Raw genomic sequence first — 17,612 nt, 5'->3', positions numbered from 1 at the left:
TTTATCCGTCAATCCACGAATTCTGATAATATTACGTAAAAATATAGGAAACAAACACTCCATCACTTGAACTTTTAGAAAGAACTACGAATTTGTCCAGCCAACTGCAGCCCAACAGAAATCAACAACTGAACCATACTAGTCAGCTCCATATTTTACAACACCAAAAGAAGTCAGAACACCAAGTAAAGCCACGGGATGATCCCAACAAACCCATGTCATCACAAGCATGCCTCAAAAGTGCCAGTGCGATTCACTTAATTATCAAGCTGTTTCTTTCCTGATAACACCATCAGGCATATCAAATGTCCGTCTTTTCATGGAAAGTAATTTCCCCGGAGGCTGAGTGTCCACCACGTCAAGCATTGCTTCTAGCTCATCCACCATGGACTTTTTTGCAGCGCGCACCATTAGATCAGGTCCCTGAGATTGCAAAATGTCAAAACCATTGAAGAACCAATATATGTAGGCTATATCTTTGGTTGCTTATATTAGAGAAGGCTTTTTTTTTTTTTTTGGTTTTTGGGGGGGGGGGGGGGGGGGGTTGTGGTGTGTGTGGAGAGGAGAGGAGATGTGGGCAGGATAGCAAGATTGACAGAAAAGCAAGAACAAATTCCTACATGATGATTAACATGAATGCTCCTGACCATCCTGGAGAAAGGCCTTCTGATATTCATGGTTCACTAACAAGTCATCACCAAAATGGGACTCTTAATGCCTAATCAACAGCAGTTAATAAAATATGCAATAAATTACTATTCGGAAATATTAAAATTGAAAGAAAAGAAAAAGACATCAATAGGATTTATAGAAAAACAATAAATCCTTCTCCCTCAATCTTGGGCTATCAAAAGGAAAGCAATTCATTGTCTTTGCTTAGACAAGTCTTCCTCTGCATACGCACAAATAAGTTTGTGCATATGCTAAAACCTGAAGTCTTGAAGCCTAGAAGAGCCTGTTTGGCCCATGTTATTGGGGTCAAAAAGAAGTTTGTGCCCAGGCCCCAAGCAGTTTCAGCGGCTTTTGAGCTTTGGCCAAAGCCTCCTCTGCACACCCTCCTCAAAACACAACACCACCCACGCCATCCCAAAGAAGAAGGAGGGAAAAAAAAAAAAAAAAGAGAAGGGCCACAGGGCTGAACAAAGTTATAGGTATTGTTATATAAGATTACCGTGTATTATAAATGTATTGAGTAAATAAATTTATTAGACTGTACCCTTCTGACAATAGCATCCACGCCTTCATTGCCACCTTAAAAACTTCTTTACTTTCCACACAAAATCTATCTATAAATCTACCCATTTATGCCTTGTTATTAAGGTATGAGACTTCATACCTAAGAACTCCCTTAGTGCCACAAACCATGCAACTATCACTCCCTCTAAAGCAAAATGAAATATAGCTATAATATACAATCAAACAAGAAATTTAAAATTTTACACCATTTTCACTTTTCACCCATTGAACTTGATCTGGTTATCGATTTAATTGTTCTGTTACAGTGTCTCACACTGACAGTTAAATGCCCAAAGTAAGGGTTTACTGAACCAAACTTGTACATTTATCCTAAAACTTTAGTATCTGACACCTTTGAATTCAATGATTGGATGAAATAATACTCTTCCCTAACATAGAGAAAGTCCCGAGTGAAAGCTTGCCAAAATGTCTGAGTAAATGCTGCAGGTAAGTAGTGCAGTTAGATGGCAACCTTTATAAACAATGCCTAAGTTTGACCACATGGTAACACGTGTAATTAATAATGCAGCCAGAGAATAATTATCAACATCATCTCAAAAGAACTTTGAAAACATAAAAACAGAGTAAAATTCATTTTCTTACAAGGCCAAAAAGTGAGCATACATGAAAAAAAATGCAAAATGAGATGTCACAAACAATCTCAATTTACATGTAAAACAAGACAGAAAACTAGATTATGATTTCATCTACATTTATGCACCTTAAAATTTATGAAACAACTTCTATCTTCTTTCAAGTTGGGGAAAAAACAAAGTTGAATTTGGACTTTGAGTTTGAAATGTAAGTACTTGAATTTGAGCTTTTAGTTAGAATTTATAAACAAAGAACTTGAATTTGAGCTTTTAGTTAGAATTTATAAACAGAGATTTATACTTGTTAAAGGAAAAAGAGATGAATCAAAATATAGTGGACATTTGATATTATACCTTTTAAGTAGGAATTTTGTATTCACACTAACTTTCATCCACATTTACGAACCTACTTTTATTCACGAATTTAATACACTAAATAAAATCAATATATTATAAAACTACTTCAATTAGTTCAATTCAAATTTAAAAGATTAAGCGAGTCCAAATACAACCTAAGATCATTGTTCAAGTAAAGCGTGGTTCAACGAAAGTCCTGTTTACCTAACAAGAGACGATTGGAGGGGAAAAAAAAAGGTGAAAGGGCACAAGTTGATGAGTTGGTACTGTGCGAACTCGTAGCACGCAAGAACAGTTAGCACTTCATAAAACAAAATATCTCAGTATAAAACAAACTTTATATCGGCAACGTAGCATTTAATCTTCTAACCTCAATTATGTATATATGTTGCCATTGAGTGGGTTAGAGCAATTGTTGTAATCACTGATAGGAGGACAATTTGTTGAAGTAATTCAGTATAAGGAATAGCAAATTACAAAGTTTTATATTGACACCATGTATAGGGGCAGAAAAAGCGAGTGTTAATCGACATTATATGTCAATGAAAGAGATACAGAAACAATGTTACCTCAATGGCAACAACAGTAAGGAGGAGCACAATAATTTTTTCAGAGAACCTCTGGCGCTCCTCTGCATCACGGGCTACTTGTCTACGGTAGGAGAAATTGTTGAACAACGCTCTGATTTCCTTCAACTTCGCTTTGGCAATTGCCAGCTCTCTAAGAGCACGAAGAGCCTTTGATCTACGTATCAGATAGGCTCTGAAAGTCAGCTGGATCATCAATGCAGCATCTTGAGGAGACAATTCCTTCTGCTTTCCTTTGCTAATTTTGGAAGCTCCAGCTCTCTTTGCAAAAGCCTTCCCCGAAATTTAAAAAAAAAAAAAAAGAAAAAAAGAAAAAAATCAACACGTTGAAATGATTCGTACAAAAACAAAAAGAAAGGTCATTTTCACAAGATATAATCTAATGAAACGGAAAGTGCAATTCAATGTACCTGTCTAAGAGCTAAAACCCCATGATCATGGGGTTCTTCAATCTCCACGAGACGCACTCCATTCTCTCCCTTCTTTACTTTCTTCTCCTTCTTATCCTTTTTCTCTTTCTTTCCTGATCCGCTACACTCACCCGCATCGCCACTGGACACTTCGAATGTGTACTTCCGCGAGATCGGATGCTCCTCTTCTTTTCCCTTCATCTCAGCGATCCATTTGTAGTTCTTCTCAACTCCCGCCTTCTTCTCTTCTTTATTTTTCCTTCCTTCTTTGATCTCCGCAGTCCACTTGTTCTTCCTCTCCACTGGTCGCTTGACCTCCGCAGTCCATGTGAACTTCCGGTCCCCCTCGTAAACCTTCGCGTTGATCAAGCTGTCAAACCTTGACTCAAGACTGCTGACTCGACCACATAGGGTCTGCAAGCACATTTCGGTCCCGACTCGTGTCTGGATCCTCTTGTAGGAGCAAAAAGACGGCGCTTTCTCAATTTGGATTAGATTCGACACCGAGTCGAAGAGCTCAAAGGGGTTGGGCTTGGGGCTTAAAAGATCAAGAGCAACACTGTGATCATTGGGTTCCTCTTCAATTACAAATGAGGGAAAAGCTGGTATCTTGGGAGTGAAAATGGAGACTTCGCTAACATAGATGGAGGGGTAGTAAGGTTCGAGGATCTCGATTCTCCTAATTCGGCTCATTGCTATGACGAGTTGAGAAGGGGAACACAGTGAGTCAAGTTAGACGTAGTAGATCGAGTTAGGGTTTTTGCGAGTAAACTTGGCGATAGTGCACACCAATTGAAAGGCATTTACAGGGCAAAGAAGACAAGTCTGTGAGCAGAACGAGGAAGAGCACAGTCAAAAGGTTGGTGGTGGCAAGGATAATTCGGGAATTCAATCACACTAATCCTCCGCTACACTAGAGTGGGATTGTGAAGAGCGGATAAGTGAAGAAAGGTGTTCGCCGCATATTCGAATCTAATGTACATAAATGGGCGTGTCGTTATCAAAGAATTACATAGACAACGAGAATCTGATAGTGCGATTACTGCATAAGATGAGCGACGTCTGACGCTGGACACTGACCCCACGTGACAAGTGATATGGTTCAACACTTCTAGTTCTTTCAGTGATTTTGGGCCGGGCTTCCTTCTGGAGTATCAAGAGTTGCTTACGAAACAAATTGACGCTCCATTTGCTGGGAGAGGAGAACCATGGAAGAATGGTTATCTTTCGTTTGTTTAATTTGAATTAATCTCGGTTCTTGAAAATACGGTGTTTTTTCTTCGAAGGGGGGGCGGGGCGCGGGGGGGTGGGGGAAGCATTAATGTGATCCTATACATGAGTTGAACAGGTTCCTAGATTCACACATACACCCCTCTGTCCTTATAAGAATATACAAATAGTTGTTCTTGAAGAGCAAACACCGCTCAAGATCGAGATAGCCGATGGCATTGTCTGTTTCATGGCCAGCAATTTGGGCATATTCCTAGTTATAAATTAGTTAAGGCATGTTGATTGCCGAGAGCATATAAGATTAGAGCATGCTAATTTTCTTACCTCTATATATTCATGTCATTGAGATCCAATATCTTCAAAATTTAATTTGTCACTATGTTTGTGTTCTTATTGATAAATTTGTTTGGGATTTGAACTGCTTGCAATCTATATATTCTTAGTTATTCAAAATTTTAAATGCATCGTTGATTTTTGTTACAGGGGATTAGGGATTGATTGAATTAATTTGTCTGGTAGAGATACAAATTAATATTAGTGAATTGAAATGCTAACACATTGCTTTGTCTTTGTCTCTAAAGCTAACGCTGCAGCCCACCAGCTCACTACCCTTGAAAATGCCGTTTAGCAAAATAATTTTAGTTTAGGTGTGTGTCTTGATTATCCTTTAATTATGATATCATTTTATATAATAGTAGATTTTTCTTACCTATATCCAGTCTATTATAGACTCAAGACACAATATATATAATGAGACTCCCCTACTAGATATATGGATCTCATATATTTGTATCTTGGGTCTATATTGGACCCATTCTAGGCAATAATTTTCCTTATATAGCTCATATAATAATTAATATGTACATTTATTAATATTTAACAAAAAAATAACGAGATATATATATATAGGCTGCTTATTATGAAAAATTACTTGAAGCAACTAATGTCGAGAGTTTAATTATATTAGTTTTAACTAATATTATTAGGATCATTTTTAAAATTATAAAATTTTAAATTAAGTCCCAATCGAAATTAATTAAAAAAAATTGTGAGGTTATTTACCAATCATGTTATTCTTCTAGTTATAGATTGGATTTGGTAACAAGCAATATTGCTGTGAGTATTCAAAACCAAAAGAAAAGATTATTATGCGAAGCGACATCGAAACACTGGTAATGCAGGGCTGGGACCAAGTTTAACAACCCTACGAGGTACCCCTTCAATCGAACTGGAATAGGGATATAAACGTTGAAAAAAGAAAGTAAGCTTCATTATATATATGAAATGACGTTTAGGATAAGTTTGAAAATTATCTATTTATTAAAAAGAAGCAATATGTTATGTATTTGGTAGAAACAAGTTTATTTTGTTTTAATTATTTCACAAGTACACATGATATCACTGATGAATTTAAGAAGAAGAGCAGTGGAACATTAATGTAAAATTTATAAATTTATATAACTATGGTGTACAAAACTGGCTAGAGAAGAAGGAATTATATATATAGCGGTGGTGGAGTAGCTATGGCCTGGAACAGCAAAATTAATATACAGTTCTAGTTAAGGTTCTTTGAGTTGTAGGTAATCTCATAAGGCCACAAAATTGAAGCTCAAGTATGCGCAAAAGTCCCAAGAAAATGAAGAACAAATATAGAGAGGGAAACTTCAGTTGTGAGATGGAGTGCGCATTCTTGGCATAGAATAATCTGAGTGAAACCCTGCAGGTTTGTCTCCCTTCTTGCTGGGCACTCTCCAAGAAACCGAAACAAGAGGCTTGATGGGAACTTGACCTGAACTTTGGCTGACAAGCTTTGAGTCGATTTTTGGTTCTTGATGAGTAGTCATCACAGCACCATCAATCTTGTTAATGATGCCCTCTCTAATTGTACTCCCTTGAACTGCTGGGTCGATATTTATCTTTTGCTTAACCCTTTCTCCAACCTGCACCGGACCCAAAAAATTAAAGCAATACTACATAAAGAGAGAGGAAGCATACGTATAATTATCTACACTAGGGCATATGAACCTACCTTGACTAAGCCAAGACGCCGAGCAATGCATGCATGCATGGAAAGACACAGGAAGAAGATGAAAAATGAGGGAATGAACGACATGATTATCGATCGAGATGACTCCTTAAGGATCACAAAGTTGAAAAGATAAAAGGAGAAGTTGGGATTATATGTCTATATATGTATTATAGTGTAGAGGACTATTTGTACTTGAGGGTTTTGTAAGAGACAAAAGAGAACATGAAAATACATTGAGTGATGAACATTCTAATTGAAAGGTATGGTGGCTTCTGTTGTTCCCTTTAACGGGTCACTTCTTTGCAAAACGTGAACCCCGAAATCAGTCTCATTACACTAAGAGATTAAACAGCAACTTAATATTTAATTCGAGAGGATTATACTATTCTTTCTATGATTGAGGATTAGAAGCTTAAAACTGTTCCTTTTCAACTGTACTTCATGGGGACAAATATAGGAGACACACATGCATGTCTTTTTTTTTTTTGAGGCAATAAAATAAAATGAATTTGGCAGCACTTCAGAACATCTTTCTCTGGATATGCAGAGTGCCAATATTGATAGGTTTATTGGAAAAAAGGGTATGAAAAAGTACAAAAACAAGAGGGAATATATGTGAAGTAGTCAAAAAGGGCATAGTAAAATATTATGAAGGAGTTGGGTCAAGTGAAAGAAGTCAAAGAGAAAGCAAAAAATTAGGGCAGGATTACAAAGCTAGATACAAGGGGCTGCCCTAATTTACCCTTGTTTCTATTCACGAACAGTTCCATTTTTTGTCGTCGGATTTCATGCTTGTGGTGCTCCGTGTCTGTTGCTCTTTCCCACCAAAGTTAATCTCGACAAAGAAAACTACCATATTGTTTTTTATTAAAGAATTTAAATCTTGGGTAATTTATTAATAGCTTAACTTCGATCGTAAGCTTAAAAGATACAGTACTAAACAAAAGTAAAAAACGACGCAGACATTAACAGCTGTTTGGATGCCCGCAAGGCTGTCACGGACAAGGACTATCCAACACGTGTTTGCCATATGCCCCGCATTCTTGGTCGCCGCGGCGCCGTTGTTTGCGGCCTATTACGCATTTATTACTCGTCTCGTTTTCTTTAAAATCACTCTTCAAACTGAAAACAAAAGGCAACGGATTTTACCTTTTGCAAGCTGCTGAAGAAATGCCCGATTTAATTATCATCCATGCCTTCCCCTTTCATCAGGCCATGCGAGGCCTACTCATGTTGAATTTCTAGAAGATTGGAACGGAATTTTCTTCAAGAGTGAAACTATAGAAAATTTTAATTTATATGGAGATGAACTTAGTTATTATTAAATTAAATAATTACATTTAAATTTATATTTTTATTACATATATCTTAATTAATTTTATATAAATTTTAAAATAAATATTTAATTTAATAATTATTTAAATTATTTTTATATAAAATCGAGTTTATAATAAATGTACCATTTTTTTTTCCTTTCAATTTTTCTATGTTATTCTATACTTAAAGTGGAGAGGAGAATAGGTTCATATTTTGAAAAGTTGCTTGGAGGGAACGCGAGGGAGAGGAAGGTTTACTTTTGTTGTTGAAATTTTCTGTATATTCTTTTTTAGTATTAAATTTGCAAAGTCTCGTCATTCAAGCATACCTACGCTATGCGCCACGAAAATTTGAATTATATATATTGAAAATACTAGAAAACTTAGACATAATATAATGCAGATTTTTTTTTAAAAAAAATTACTATTTTTTGAAACTGAAAATTATATATAAGTGATTAATCATTTTAAATATTAATTATTATTATTTTTTTAATTTTACATTTAAGTCAATTAGTATTATGTTATCCAATATTGAAAAACTTTAAAAAATACTTAAAATGAGATATAAGGAGTATTTATTTATCCTTTAAAATTCAGAAAGCAAGAAAAACTTCAAGCCAAAAATAAGCATTCTCAAGGCACTCCACCGCTCCACAACCAACTTCATTAATTACCTCACAATCTAACAAGAGCTACATCATCTTCGCATTACAAACTATTCATTCGTTATTGTAAATTAAATATACAGAAACGGACAGCAAAGCTTCGTCCCGGTAAGCTTGGACAATGAAGCAAACTGATGCGATTAGCTCAAAATCAGAATGCAGGGCCGACCTGCTCATCTATGCATATGTGCCAACTTTATTTTTTTGCAGGAAAACAAAACGCAAAAGGTATAATGTGCCTTTTCCCTTCATTTATAAAATAAAACTGACTTCATATATACACAGAGTGAAGCTTGTAGGTATTTGAAAAAAGGCAAAAATGAGATGACAAGATGAGTGCTGGGGATAATTGACCAATGCTCGATTAGTGCACAGCTCTAAACCTACAGATATTTGGTATACAAAAGACAGGTCGATTGCTTGGAGCACAATAAACCATGTGCTAAAATTACTGATTTCACATCTGAAGAAGATTGTTCACAGTGACAGTGACAGAATTTGTTCGCTGCAAGTCCTGCAAAGTTTAATCATCGGATTCTTAATTCACAGACTAGCGGACTCTAGTCAATGAAAAGAAAAAGAACAAGTCCATAACCCTTGTATGCTAACCAACTTTGTCTAATATTAATATATTTCAGCATAGTAACCATTGTTCTAATCTATAAATGAAAATAGCCAAATTTATTAAATTCAGATTGCATTTTGGAATTTAGACATGCATAGCTACAATAATAATATAATCCAAATGGGCGTCCAGCCTCCATGCCATATGAAACACTCCCATTTGGCGACTACACACACATGCATATATATTTATATAACACGAGATAAACTAATCATAGATGGCCAATTAAAGAAACAATTGTAAACCTATATGTTACAAGGAAACCAACACTGTACCTGAAGTATCAACTCATCTGGAATGTGAGGCAGAACCTCCCGCACTGTCTCAGCCATGGCAAGCAAGTTTACTATGTTGTCACTTGCAGAGCGTGCGGCAGTCCTCATGTGTAAACCACCAGTACCTCCAGCTGATCTTCCAACAGTAGCAGGAGGGACAGAAGATCCAGATGCAACAGCTTCAGAGGGATTCATGGGCCAGAGGCTCCAAGCAGCATCCTCAAGAGCATTCTGAGCATAGGTTTCCCCTACAGATGCAAGATGCCTCATCATCATTTGAACTCTCCCCAGTCCCACTGATCTCATAGCAGTAGAGGGACCAGCTCCATCTACACCCTGGCCAGGCCAAGTATGTAGCCGACTTGAATCCAATCCTGCACTTCTATAAACCATCCACCAGAAACAAACAGCTATTACAATGCAACCATGGTGGCAGAGAAGTTGAAAAGAACCCTTTTTGAAAATTTTTATTAAAAGAAACTAAAATTTAATTTTGAAATGCCTTTGGAATGTTTTAGCCATAAAATTCCAAAATAATATAAAAATAGCCTCCAACTGCATTTTTGTATTAAAAAATAAAAAGAAAAATCTAAATGGCACATTTCCCAAAAGTGGTAGCCTTTGCCAAATGTAACAAACCCTAACAAGGTAATTATTGCTGTAGGTAATGTGAACATTGGGTAACAACAGGAGAAATTTATTAGATATGAATTTAGGGAATTTCAATTCCATGTAGAAAAAAAAAAAAGTAGCTTGTTTTAGATAGAAGCAGCAAGCTGTACTTATTTACGGGCAAGAAAAGAAAGACTATTCTGATAAGGAGTAAGAAATTGAACCTCCATGGGCTGCCTTCTATAGAATTACGAGTCTGATTTGGGAATACTCCAGGTAGAGTAGGAGTGTTTTGCTGATCAAGCCCTTCACTTATTTGACGAGCAAGCAGCTCATCACTTAAAATGTCTCCACTGTGACGGTTTGCTTCATTTTCAGTTCTGCCAACAAAAAGTGGCTTTCGACAAGTGGGACATGAGTACATTTCATTTAAACCCTGATCCAACCTGTCAATATTCAGTGATGTTCAACATTTTATTATTTTTCACACACTATGCAATTCCCAAGCATATTGTGAAAAAGAAATCTACATCGTACCAGGATCTCAAGCATGCAAGATGAAAAAGGTGACTGCAATGTAGCTTCTTCGCCTTAGCCATAGGTTCCTATGGTTTACCCAACTTATTACATTTTATGGAACAAATCAAAAACTAAAGGCAAAGGAAGGAAGTTAAGAACTAAGCATACCCTGCAGATAGCGCATTCATCATCATATGCTCGTAGCTCTTCAGATGTTGCATCAGGAAGAGCTGCATGAAGAGTACCTAAAGCTATTCTTAGTTTGGCATAACCTCTTACACGCTTTATTATAGCACTAATTAAGGCCTGTGCAAGATTAGAGGCTCCATAAGTAGAAAGGACAAGAAGTTGTAGTGTGTAAATAAATCAGACATGGAATGCCAACACTCTGTTTGGGAGGAGGTTTTATAAGGTAATTGAAATGCTTTTTAAGGTTTTACCATGTATTTGTGTTTGAGAGAGCCTATGGTTTTATAAGGTATGGTTTTTGGGGGGTTTTGAAAACCTCCACAAACCTCCATTTTCCAACTGAACAAATAGCTGGATTGAGAAGGTTTTCTCTTTAAAACCAAAAAAAACCTTCAAAACGCTTCCCTTCCTCCCAAACAACAAAAAATCATAAAGTTTTTAAACCCATGAAAAACCTTATTTTACTGTACCTCCTCCCAAACAGAGTGTAAAGGATCCATGTAATAAGCAGAATAAGATAATTACACGTATATTCAAAAAAAGGACTGCATCCACTAGATGAAATGCCACGCCATGAAGCCACCAAATGTGCACATAATGACCAAGTGCCATTAACAAAGTTGCCATGTCAAGGGAAAACCCTAAATTCCGGATAAGAATGCCTTTCCACTCAGACAACGAACCTGCAGCAGCGCTCATTAATCAGAAGATACTAGCACATTAATTCCACTAAAATCATGGTATATATTATTTGTTTAGAAAAGGATGAAAATAAGCACTAGTAATGGAATAGGAACACCAACCAACATTGTCAAAACCATTATTCGCATTATTTGGTTCAAGGTTATGCTTGCTACACCACAATGCTTTCACATTGTGGCTATGAATTGCCTGATTGCTTCAGACAAAGGTAGAATGGTGCCAGTAGACCCAAATTTGGATTGGACCAACATAGTTTGCTTTGGCAACTGTGGTTGTGGTTGGGGCAGAAAATCATGGCCCAAACAAAACGCAGTACCAAATGGGTTCCAAAGCACATAGCATGTCCAACAGCAAAGTGCATTATCAAGGTACCAATACAACACGCTTTTAGCCAAACTACTATGCAAGCACTAAAAAGCCTTCATTGTTTTTCATTAGAATGTGTACAAAATGTATTTAACGCTTAATCAACATTTGTTACAAATTAATTGTTGACTAATGGCCATTTGGATATTCTCATTGCATCCACCATATTATACATTTTCCAATTATCTTCACCAATAGCATCTCAAAACCTTAAAGGACAAGCAAGAAGATAACTTCTGAAGTTCATAAACTACAGAGTAAGGCACCTTCCTCGATTTATATATTAGCTTCATATTTCATATTCTCAATGTTTCTCTTGAAAATAACTTTGCATTGAATCTCTAAAATACACACATTACTTTGGCTACGTATACACCAGCATTTTGTGCTTTAGACATGGGCTCTAAGAGACCTTGGCACTTCGGTGATCTTTGCACTTTTCACAAAACTGCCTCAAACCACCCCCATATAGTTTAGGATAATCACTCTTTCACATACCAAAGCAAAATTTCAGAAAATACCTGCTGCTATTGTATCAAAAAATTTGAACCTTTGGCAATTTGTACTATTCCCTGCAGAATGATGGAGCCAGATATCAAGCAGCTGAAAGCCATGTACCAACATTGCCTACATTAAAAATTGGCTTGGTCAATATCACTTGTACTAATTCATAGAGTACAAATATAATAAAAAGATCCATTCATTGCCAAGGAAGAAAACATGTGTTTCGAATTCATTACCTGCATAGTCTCAAAGGCAATACTGAATGGCTCAAAGAACAATAACAGAAACATGGATGAATCCAATGTTCTATACATCAACAAACACAGCCTTATCCTGCAAGGACCAAGAGATATGCATAAAGAAGCAATTCTAATGACACTCACTGACTTACTTACACGCAAAAATGAAGTAAATATTTGAACATCGAAACAGAATTTAGAGTAAAAACCAAGTTAATCAATCCCTATCCTATCTGCAAAATCTGAGTCTGTGATTGTGGACCAGCATTCCCTTTTGGACCTTCTGAATTGAAAATTTATATTGTTAGGACATCACTCCCAGTTAGACTCTGCTCAGAATTTAAGAACATGATGTTTAAAACAAACAGAGTAATTGACCGATCCTAAACTTCCCCTCCTCACTGTTTTTCTTTCTTGGTCATTAGGCCACTGTCTTTACACCTATCCATTGTCTGTCCCATCACAGCTAACACATTGTTTCTATTGAATCCACACATGCTGTCAACAAGCCAGATGAAAACAATCTCCATATGCACAAGAGCAAAGAACTTGCTTTTGCTTATTGAAAAGAAATTTTTGTGATGTTCCTGCTTTCTACTTCCAAATAAGGCTCTACTTGACACTTTTTGAATAAGAATTTAGTTTCTAAGTAAGAAATACACATTATTCTCTAGCTAGTACTTAGTACCAAAGCCAAATATTATTTTTCTCCAGAAGAAATACTAGCACCGATTACAAATTTCATACAATTAGTTTCACTGTTCCTCATTCTGTTTGGTAGTCAATATTACAGAAATAAAGGAACATCAATACAGTTGCTAAATCACACTCAAGCATAAAAGATTAGGATTCTAGAGACTACCAGAAAAAGTCGACAGAGAAGACCAACAACAGTACTGAATACACACGAAAATATGTCCATGGCATTGCAGAAGGAGATGCATTCAGCCGTTCAAGTCGATCTCTAGCCAAAGCTTGAAACATCTATATACATACAACATCAGACATTTAAGGATGCCTTGTAGTAATTTGATTATGCCTACAATCAACTTAAAACAGCATAATTATCATAAAACATCATGTCACGAGCCTTTAAAGAACAGAGAACAGTCAACCAGATCGACCACAAGCCTGCTTGGAATATTGTTGCTGGAATAACCAATGGCAGAAATGTCCCCTGTTCAACATTCATCAACAAAAATATAGAATTGCTCAACCATAAGCATCAGCAAGAAAAAAGAGGCTTAGAGTTTCAACAGATATGTCAAGCATTTTCAAAGATAAAAAATTTAAACTTCAAAAGAAAAAATCTGACAACCCTGATAACCAGCATTATTGGCCAATGCCCATCACACTGGTTCCAAAACAATAAGAAAAAAATGTGGGGCATTAAAACGAGTTCTAGGTGATCAAGAATTTAAGAAATAGAAAGCCCAAAGAACTCATAAAGGGAGATTTATCCTCTTAAGTGGGTTTCTCATTGTACTTTTTGCTTGTTCAACAAATCCTGATCATTGACCAAACAAGAAGAATACTTATTAACACAATGCAATAAACTAAAACAAATTAGCATATCAATAGTAATATGAATGAGAATCAAATATGAGAATCACGAATTTGAGAAATAGAAAGCCCAAAGAACACTTAAAGGGAGATCTTATCCTTTTGAGTGGGTTTCTCATCATAATTTTTGCTTGTTCAACAAATCCTGATTGTTGACCCAACAAGAAGAATACTTATTAACACAATGCAATAAACAAAAACAAATTAGCACATCAATAGCACTACGAATGAGAATCAAATGTGTTCCACCCAGTTGCTCAGTAAGAAATTTTACCTTGTAAATAACATAGTTAATAAGACGTTCCATGAGCTTTCGAGTTTCAGAAGGGTATAATTCCACAAAGAAAATAGTCTGCATATTGATCATAAAACATAAAAATGCAAATGCATCATAATGACAATACAAAGCGGTAAAAAAAAAAAAATCCACATTATAAATGCAAACACAACATTTGTGGAAGCTTCTCTATCAAACAGGCTAGGAGTGATTGTTAAGGCCTGTTTCAATAGAGCTAAGGCTCAAGTGCAAATTAGTTATAGATTTCAAATATTCCTAATTCTAGCATCCTTAGAGACATGCTTGGTTTAGGGTTTAGGAATAGGATGGGAATACGAAAGGAAATGAACATCATAAACAAATGTTAACAGCAACATGAAAACTTCTTTCATAGCAGCAAACTAAAGCGAAAACAAAGGGTTGTATTTATTTTGATTTTAGGGCTTGTTTGGGTAAAAGATCAGAACATCCGAATTAGGGGTGTTTACAGTTACACATGAGCAATTGTGTAAAATTTCCTATTCGTTAAAATTGAACACATGATGGATCAGGGTCATAAGGGAATATTTCCCGTGTTTGAATTGGCAAAAATAATATCTGTTTTTCACTGAATTTGTCTGCCCTAACTGATGAGAGCAAAGCTTGCAAATCAACTCAATGTGTAAACAACCAGGAAGACATGATTGTGAATTTCTAATACTTGAAACCAATAAGTCCTTCGGTAAAACATCAAACCTACCTTAAGACAAACATTAAGTAGAATGAATGCATTAAATACAAAATTTGCCAGCAGCACAACAGTGGCATAAGAACCCAGTAGCAACTCAAGAGCACGATTGGCATTCTCTGGGCCAATAAAATTCTTAGCAATTAAGCCATCTGATTTTAGTTTGTCTAAAGACAACTCTGTCCAACATTGTAGACCCACGAAGCTCAAAGCTGTGGACGCTGCTGAAATTGCTAAGAAGCCCACACCCATCGGTAATAAGAACAGCCACTTCAACACTCAACTCCCAGGTTCTCAAGAACTACATTAGCATGGTTCTTTCCGGCAATGATCACTAATTTGCATTGAAGTGCAGAGAAGCAGACATGTCAAGTGAGCTTAGACTGTCCAAAACCAACATGTATTAAAATAACTCTGGAAAAAAAAATACACATATAAGGAATGATTAGTCATCAAATGGGCCTATCATCATCTGAAATAACAACCACTTACAGTGAAAATCAGAATAATAATAATAATAATAGTAATAATAATAATAATAATAATAATAAAATACTAATCAGAAAAAACAGAAGAAGATAATTCTACATGTTTTTACAAATAAAATTTCAAAGAAGGCAATAAGCGATTTAAGAATTAAAGAGTTTAATACCTGTCTCAATTGAGGGCAATTCTCAGCTGCCAAGAACCAAATTAATCTAAATCCAATGAATTCTATAAAAATATATAGCCAAATGTCATGTAAAGAAAAGCTAATAATGAAGTGCAAAAGTTCAATTCCAATTAATTTTATAGCTCAATCAAGATATAAACATAGATAAGGCTAAAAATACCTTAAAAATGGAGAAAATAAGAAATAAACCCTAGATTTGAATTCAAAACGAAAACGTAGTAAACAGATGAGATACAATTAATGAAATAACTAACTACGGTGACAGGAGTAATAAAAAAGATTTATCAATCGGCATAGAAATTGTTGAAATAAATTGGAAAATAACAATATTTGTAGCGTGATGGACGAAATTTAAGAACCTGATTCGATCGGAGATGGAGGTCAAGAAAGAACTAGCATGGCGTCGGTGGCAGTCGTATTCTTCATCGCTCTTTTTTATTTATTTATTTATTTTCTTAGAGAGAGAAACTGCAAAGACCAAAATTTTAGAGATGGAGGGAGAGAGGCATTAGGATGTTCTGTTTTTGCGGGAAAGCTAAAGCCAGATCCTAAAAAATAAAAATAATGTCATTACACACACGTCATTGCAATAAAAAAAAAAAAAATTTCACTTCATTATGTCAAGATTGTAATTTTTTGATGATATTTGAATATCACATGGTTTTGTACCAAACTTTTTTATATTTTTTTGGCGTTTTTATTATTTAATGTTTGCAATTTACACGTGTCATTGGTATTTAAATGACAAAATCAATAATGTAATTTAAAACACTGACATTATATAAAAATTATTTTTGACAAGTCAACATATTACATGAATATATAAAAATAATTAATAATAATAACAATGATTAAACAATAACAAATTAACCCATAAAAATTATTTAAAAAAAAAAGCCCATAAATGAAGAGGTTGCAGATTTTTACTAACTCTCTATTATCTCAATTTAGAAAGCACGTTAATGGAGAGCAGGATACGAAAAATCTTCCCAAGAGCTCTTATTATTTTCAATCAGCGTCACCAAAGAAGGGAGATGAAGCAATGTTGTTCAACTTGAATCGAAGCAAGACTTTGTTTTTGAGCTGGGTTATGATGGAGTTCAATGAAATTTATTGACGTTTGATCCCTTTTAATTTTTATATATCCACTTTATGCCATTTGTATGTAGTTTACTTGGTTAGGTGGGTTGGAATCACATCCATTCTTAAATTATTTAATTAATTAGTATTTTTTAAAAAATATAAAATATATCCCTAATAAAATTATTCATTTAAATGATAATCAGAATTAATTTTTTTAAGATTCCATTGCATGAGTGATGTACAATCACCACAAAATATCATTAATTTATTATTGTTATTATTATTATTATTTAAAAATGAGGAAAAAGTTTTGGGGCTAATTTATACTGAGGGCGGACGGACGTGAAGGCCCAGGCCCATTTAAAAAAAATAAATATATTAAGCGGGGCCTCCACTCCTTGCTGTTTATTAAAAAATTAAATATAAAACTTTAATAATTTTATACTTATTTACATTATTAAAAATTTTAATTTTAATTAATAAGTTTATTAATTCGTCTAAAAAAAATTCCTTAGAATTTAAGAATAATAGTTTTATTTAAATTTAATATTAAAAGTAGTTTTATCATCAAATATAAAAATATCTTAAATATTAAAGTCAAAAAAATATTTTTTTTAAATATAAAAATTTATCCCTATTTATTTTATCTATTTAGAACTAAAAATTTTCATTAATAATAAATTATTATACATACACTCAACTCTTACAACTTAATTTTATTTATTTTTATTGCATTTTAAATTCTTAACTCTTAAAAATTTAATTAATTTTTTTAAAAATTAATTTTTATATTTTACTGCTAAAAAAATTACTATAACAAATATTACTTGAT

General features: G+C 34.7%; 3 protein-coding genes across 7 annotated transcripts; all 3 read right to left on the bottom strand.

Annotated features, from left to right (window-relative positions):
- On the bottom strand, window positions 1–4,268 carry LOC110669625 (BAG family molecular chaperone regulator 7). Its single transcript, XM_021831347.2, has 3 exons — window positions 3,184–4,268; window positions 2,756–3,046; window positions 1–423 (listed from the first exon to the last, which is right to left on the bottom strand). Exons 1-3 carry the CDS (start codon window positions 3,874–3,876, stop codon window positions 265–267), a joined length of 1,143 nt encoding a protein of 380 aa, XP_021687039.2. The 5' UTR covers window positions 3,877–4,268; the 3' UTR covers window positions 1–264.
- A 1,567-nt stretch (window positions 4,269–5,835) lies between these two features.
- LOC131171748 (uncharacterized) lies at window positions 5,836–7,340 on the bottom strand. Its single transcript, XM_058131650.1, has 2 exons — window positions 6,443–7,340; window positions 5,836–6,353 (listed from the first exon to the last, which is right to left on the bottom strand). Exons 1-2 carry the CDS (start codon window positions 6,524–6,526, stop codon window positions 6,078–6,080), a joined length of 360 nt encoding a protein of 119 aa, XP_057987633.1. The 5' UTR covers window positions 6,527–7,340; the 3' UTR covers window positions 5,836–6,077.
- Window positions 7,341–8,650: 1,310 nt separating this feature from the next.
- LOC110669592 (E3 ubiquitin protein ligase RIN2) lies at window positions 8,651–16,242 on the bottom strand. Of its 5 annotated transcripts, none has more exons than XM_021831302.2 (14): window positions 16,057–16,242; window positions 15,677–15,738; window positions 15,037–15,438; window positions 14,295–14,372; window positions 13,548–13,634; window positions 13,320–13,441; window positions 12,455–12,551; window positions 12,236–12,341; window positions 11,172–11,329; window positions 10,626–10,763; window positions 10,476–10,543; window positions 10,163–10,384; window positions 9,327–9,708; window positions 8,651–8,940 (listed from the first exon to the last, which is right to left on the bottom strand). In XM_021831302.2, exons 3-14 carry the CDS (start codon window positions 15,274–15,276, stop codon window positions 8,884–8,886), a joined length of 1,755 nt encoding a protein of 584 aa, XP_021686994.2. In that variant the 5' UTR covers window positions 15,277–15,438; window positions 15,677–15,738; window positions 16,057–16,242; the 3' UTR covers window positions 8,651–8,883. The 5 variants fall into 5 exon arrangements, with proteins under 5 accessions (XP_021686994.2, XP_021686993.2, XP_021686998.2 ...); XM_021831301.2 differs by having other exon boundaries at window positions 15,037–15,407; XM_021831306.2 differs by having other exon boundaries at window positions 15,037–15,407; window positions 15,677–15,702.
- Window positions 16,243–17,612: the final 1,370 nt, after the last annotated feature.

The sequence above is a fragment of the Hevea brasiliensis genome, chromosome 13, assembly GCF_030052815.1.
Source record: "Hevea brasiliensis isolate MT/VB/25A 57/8 chromosome 13, ASM3005281v1, whole genome shotgun sequence".
NCBI lineage: Eukaryota > Viridiplantae > Streptophyta > Magnoliopsida > Malpighiales > Euphorbiaceae > Hevea > Hevea brasiliensis.
The sequence above is the reverse complement of the archived record's forward strand: the minus strand, read 5'-3'. Positions and strand labels throughout refer to the sequence as shown.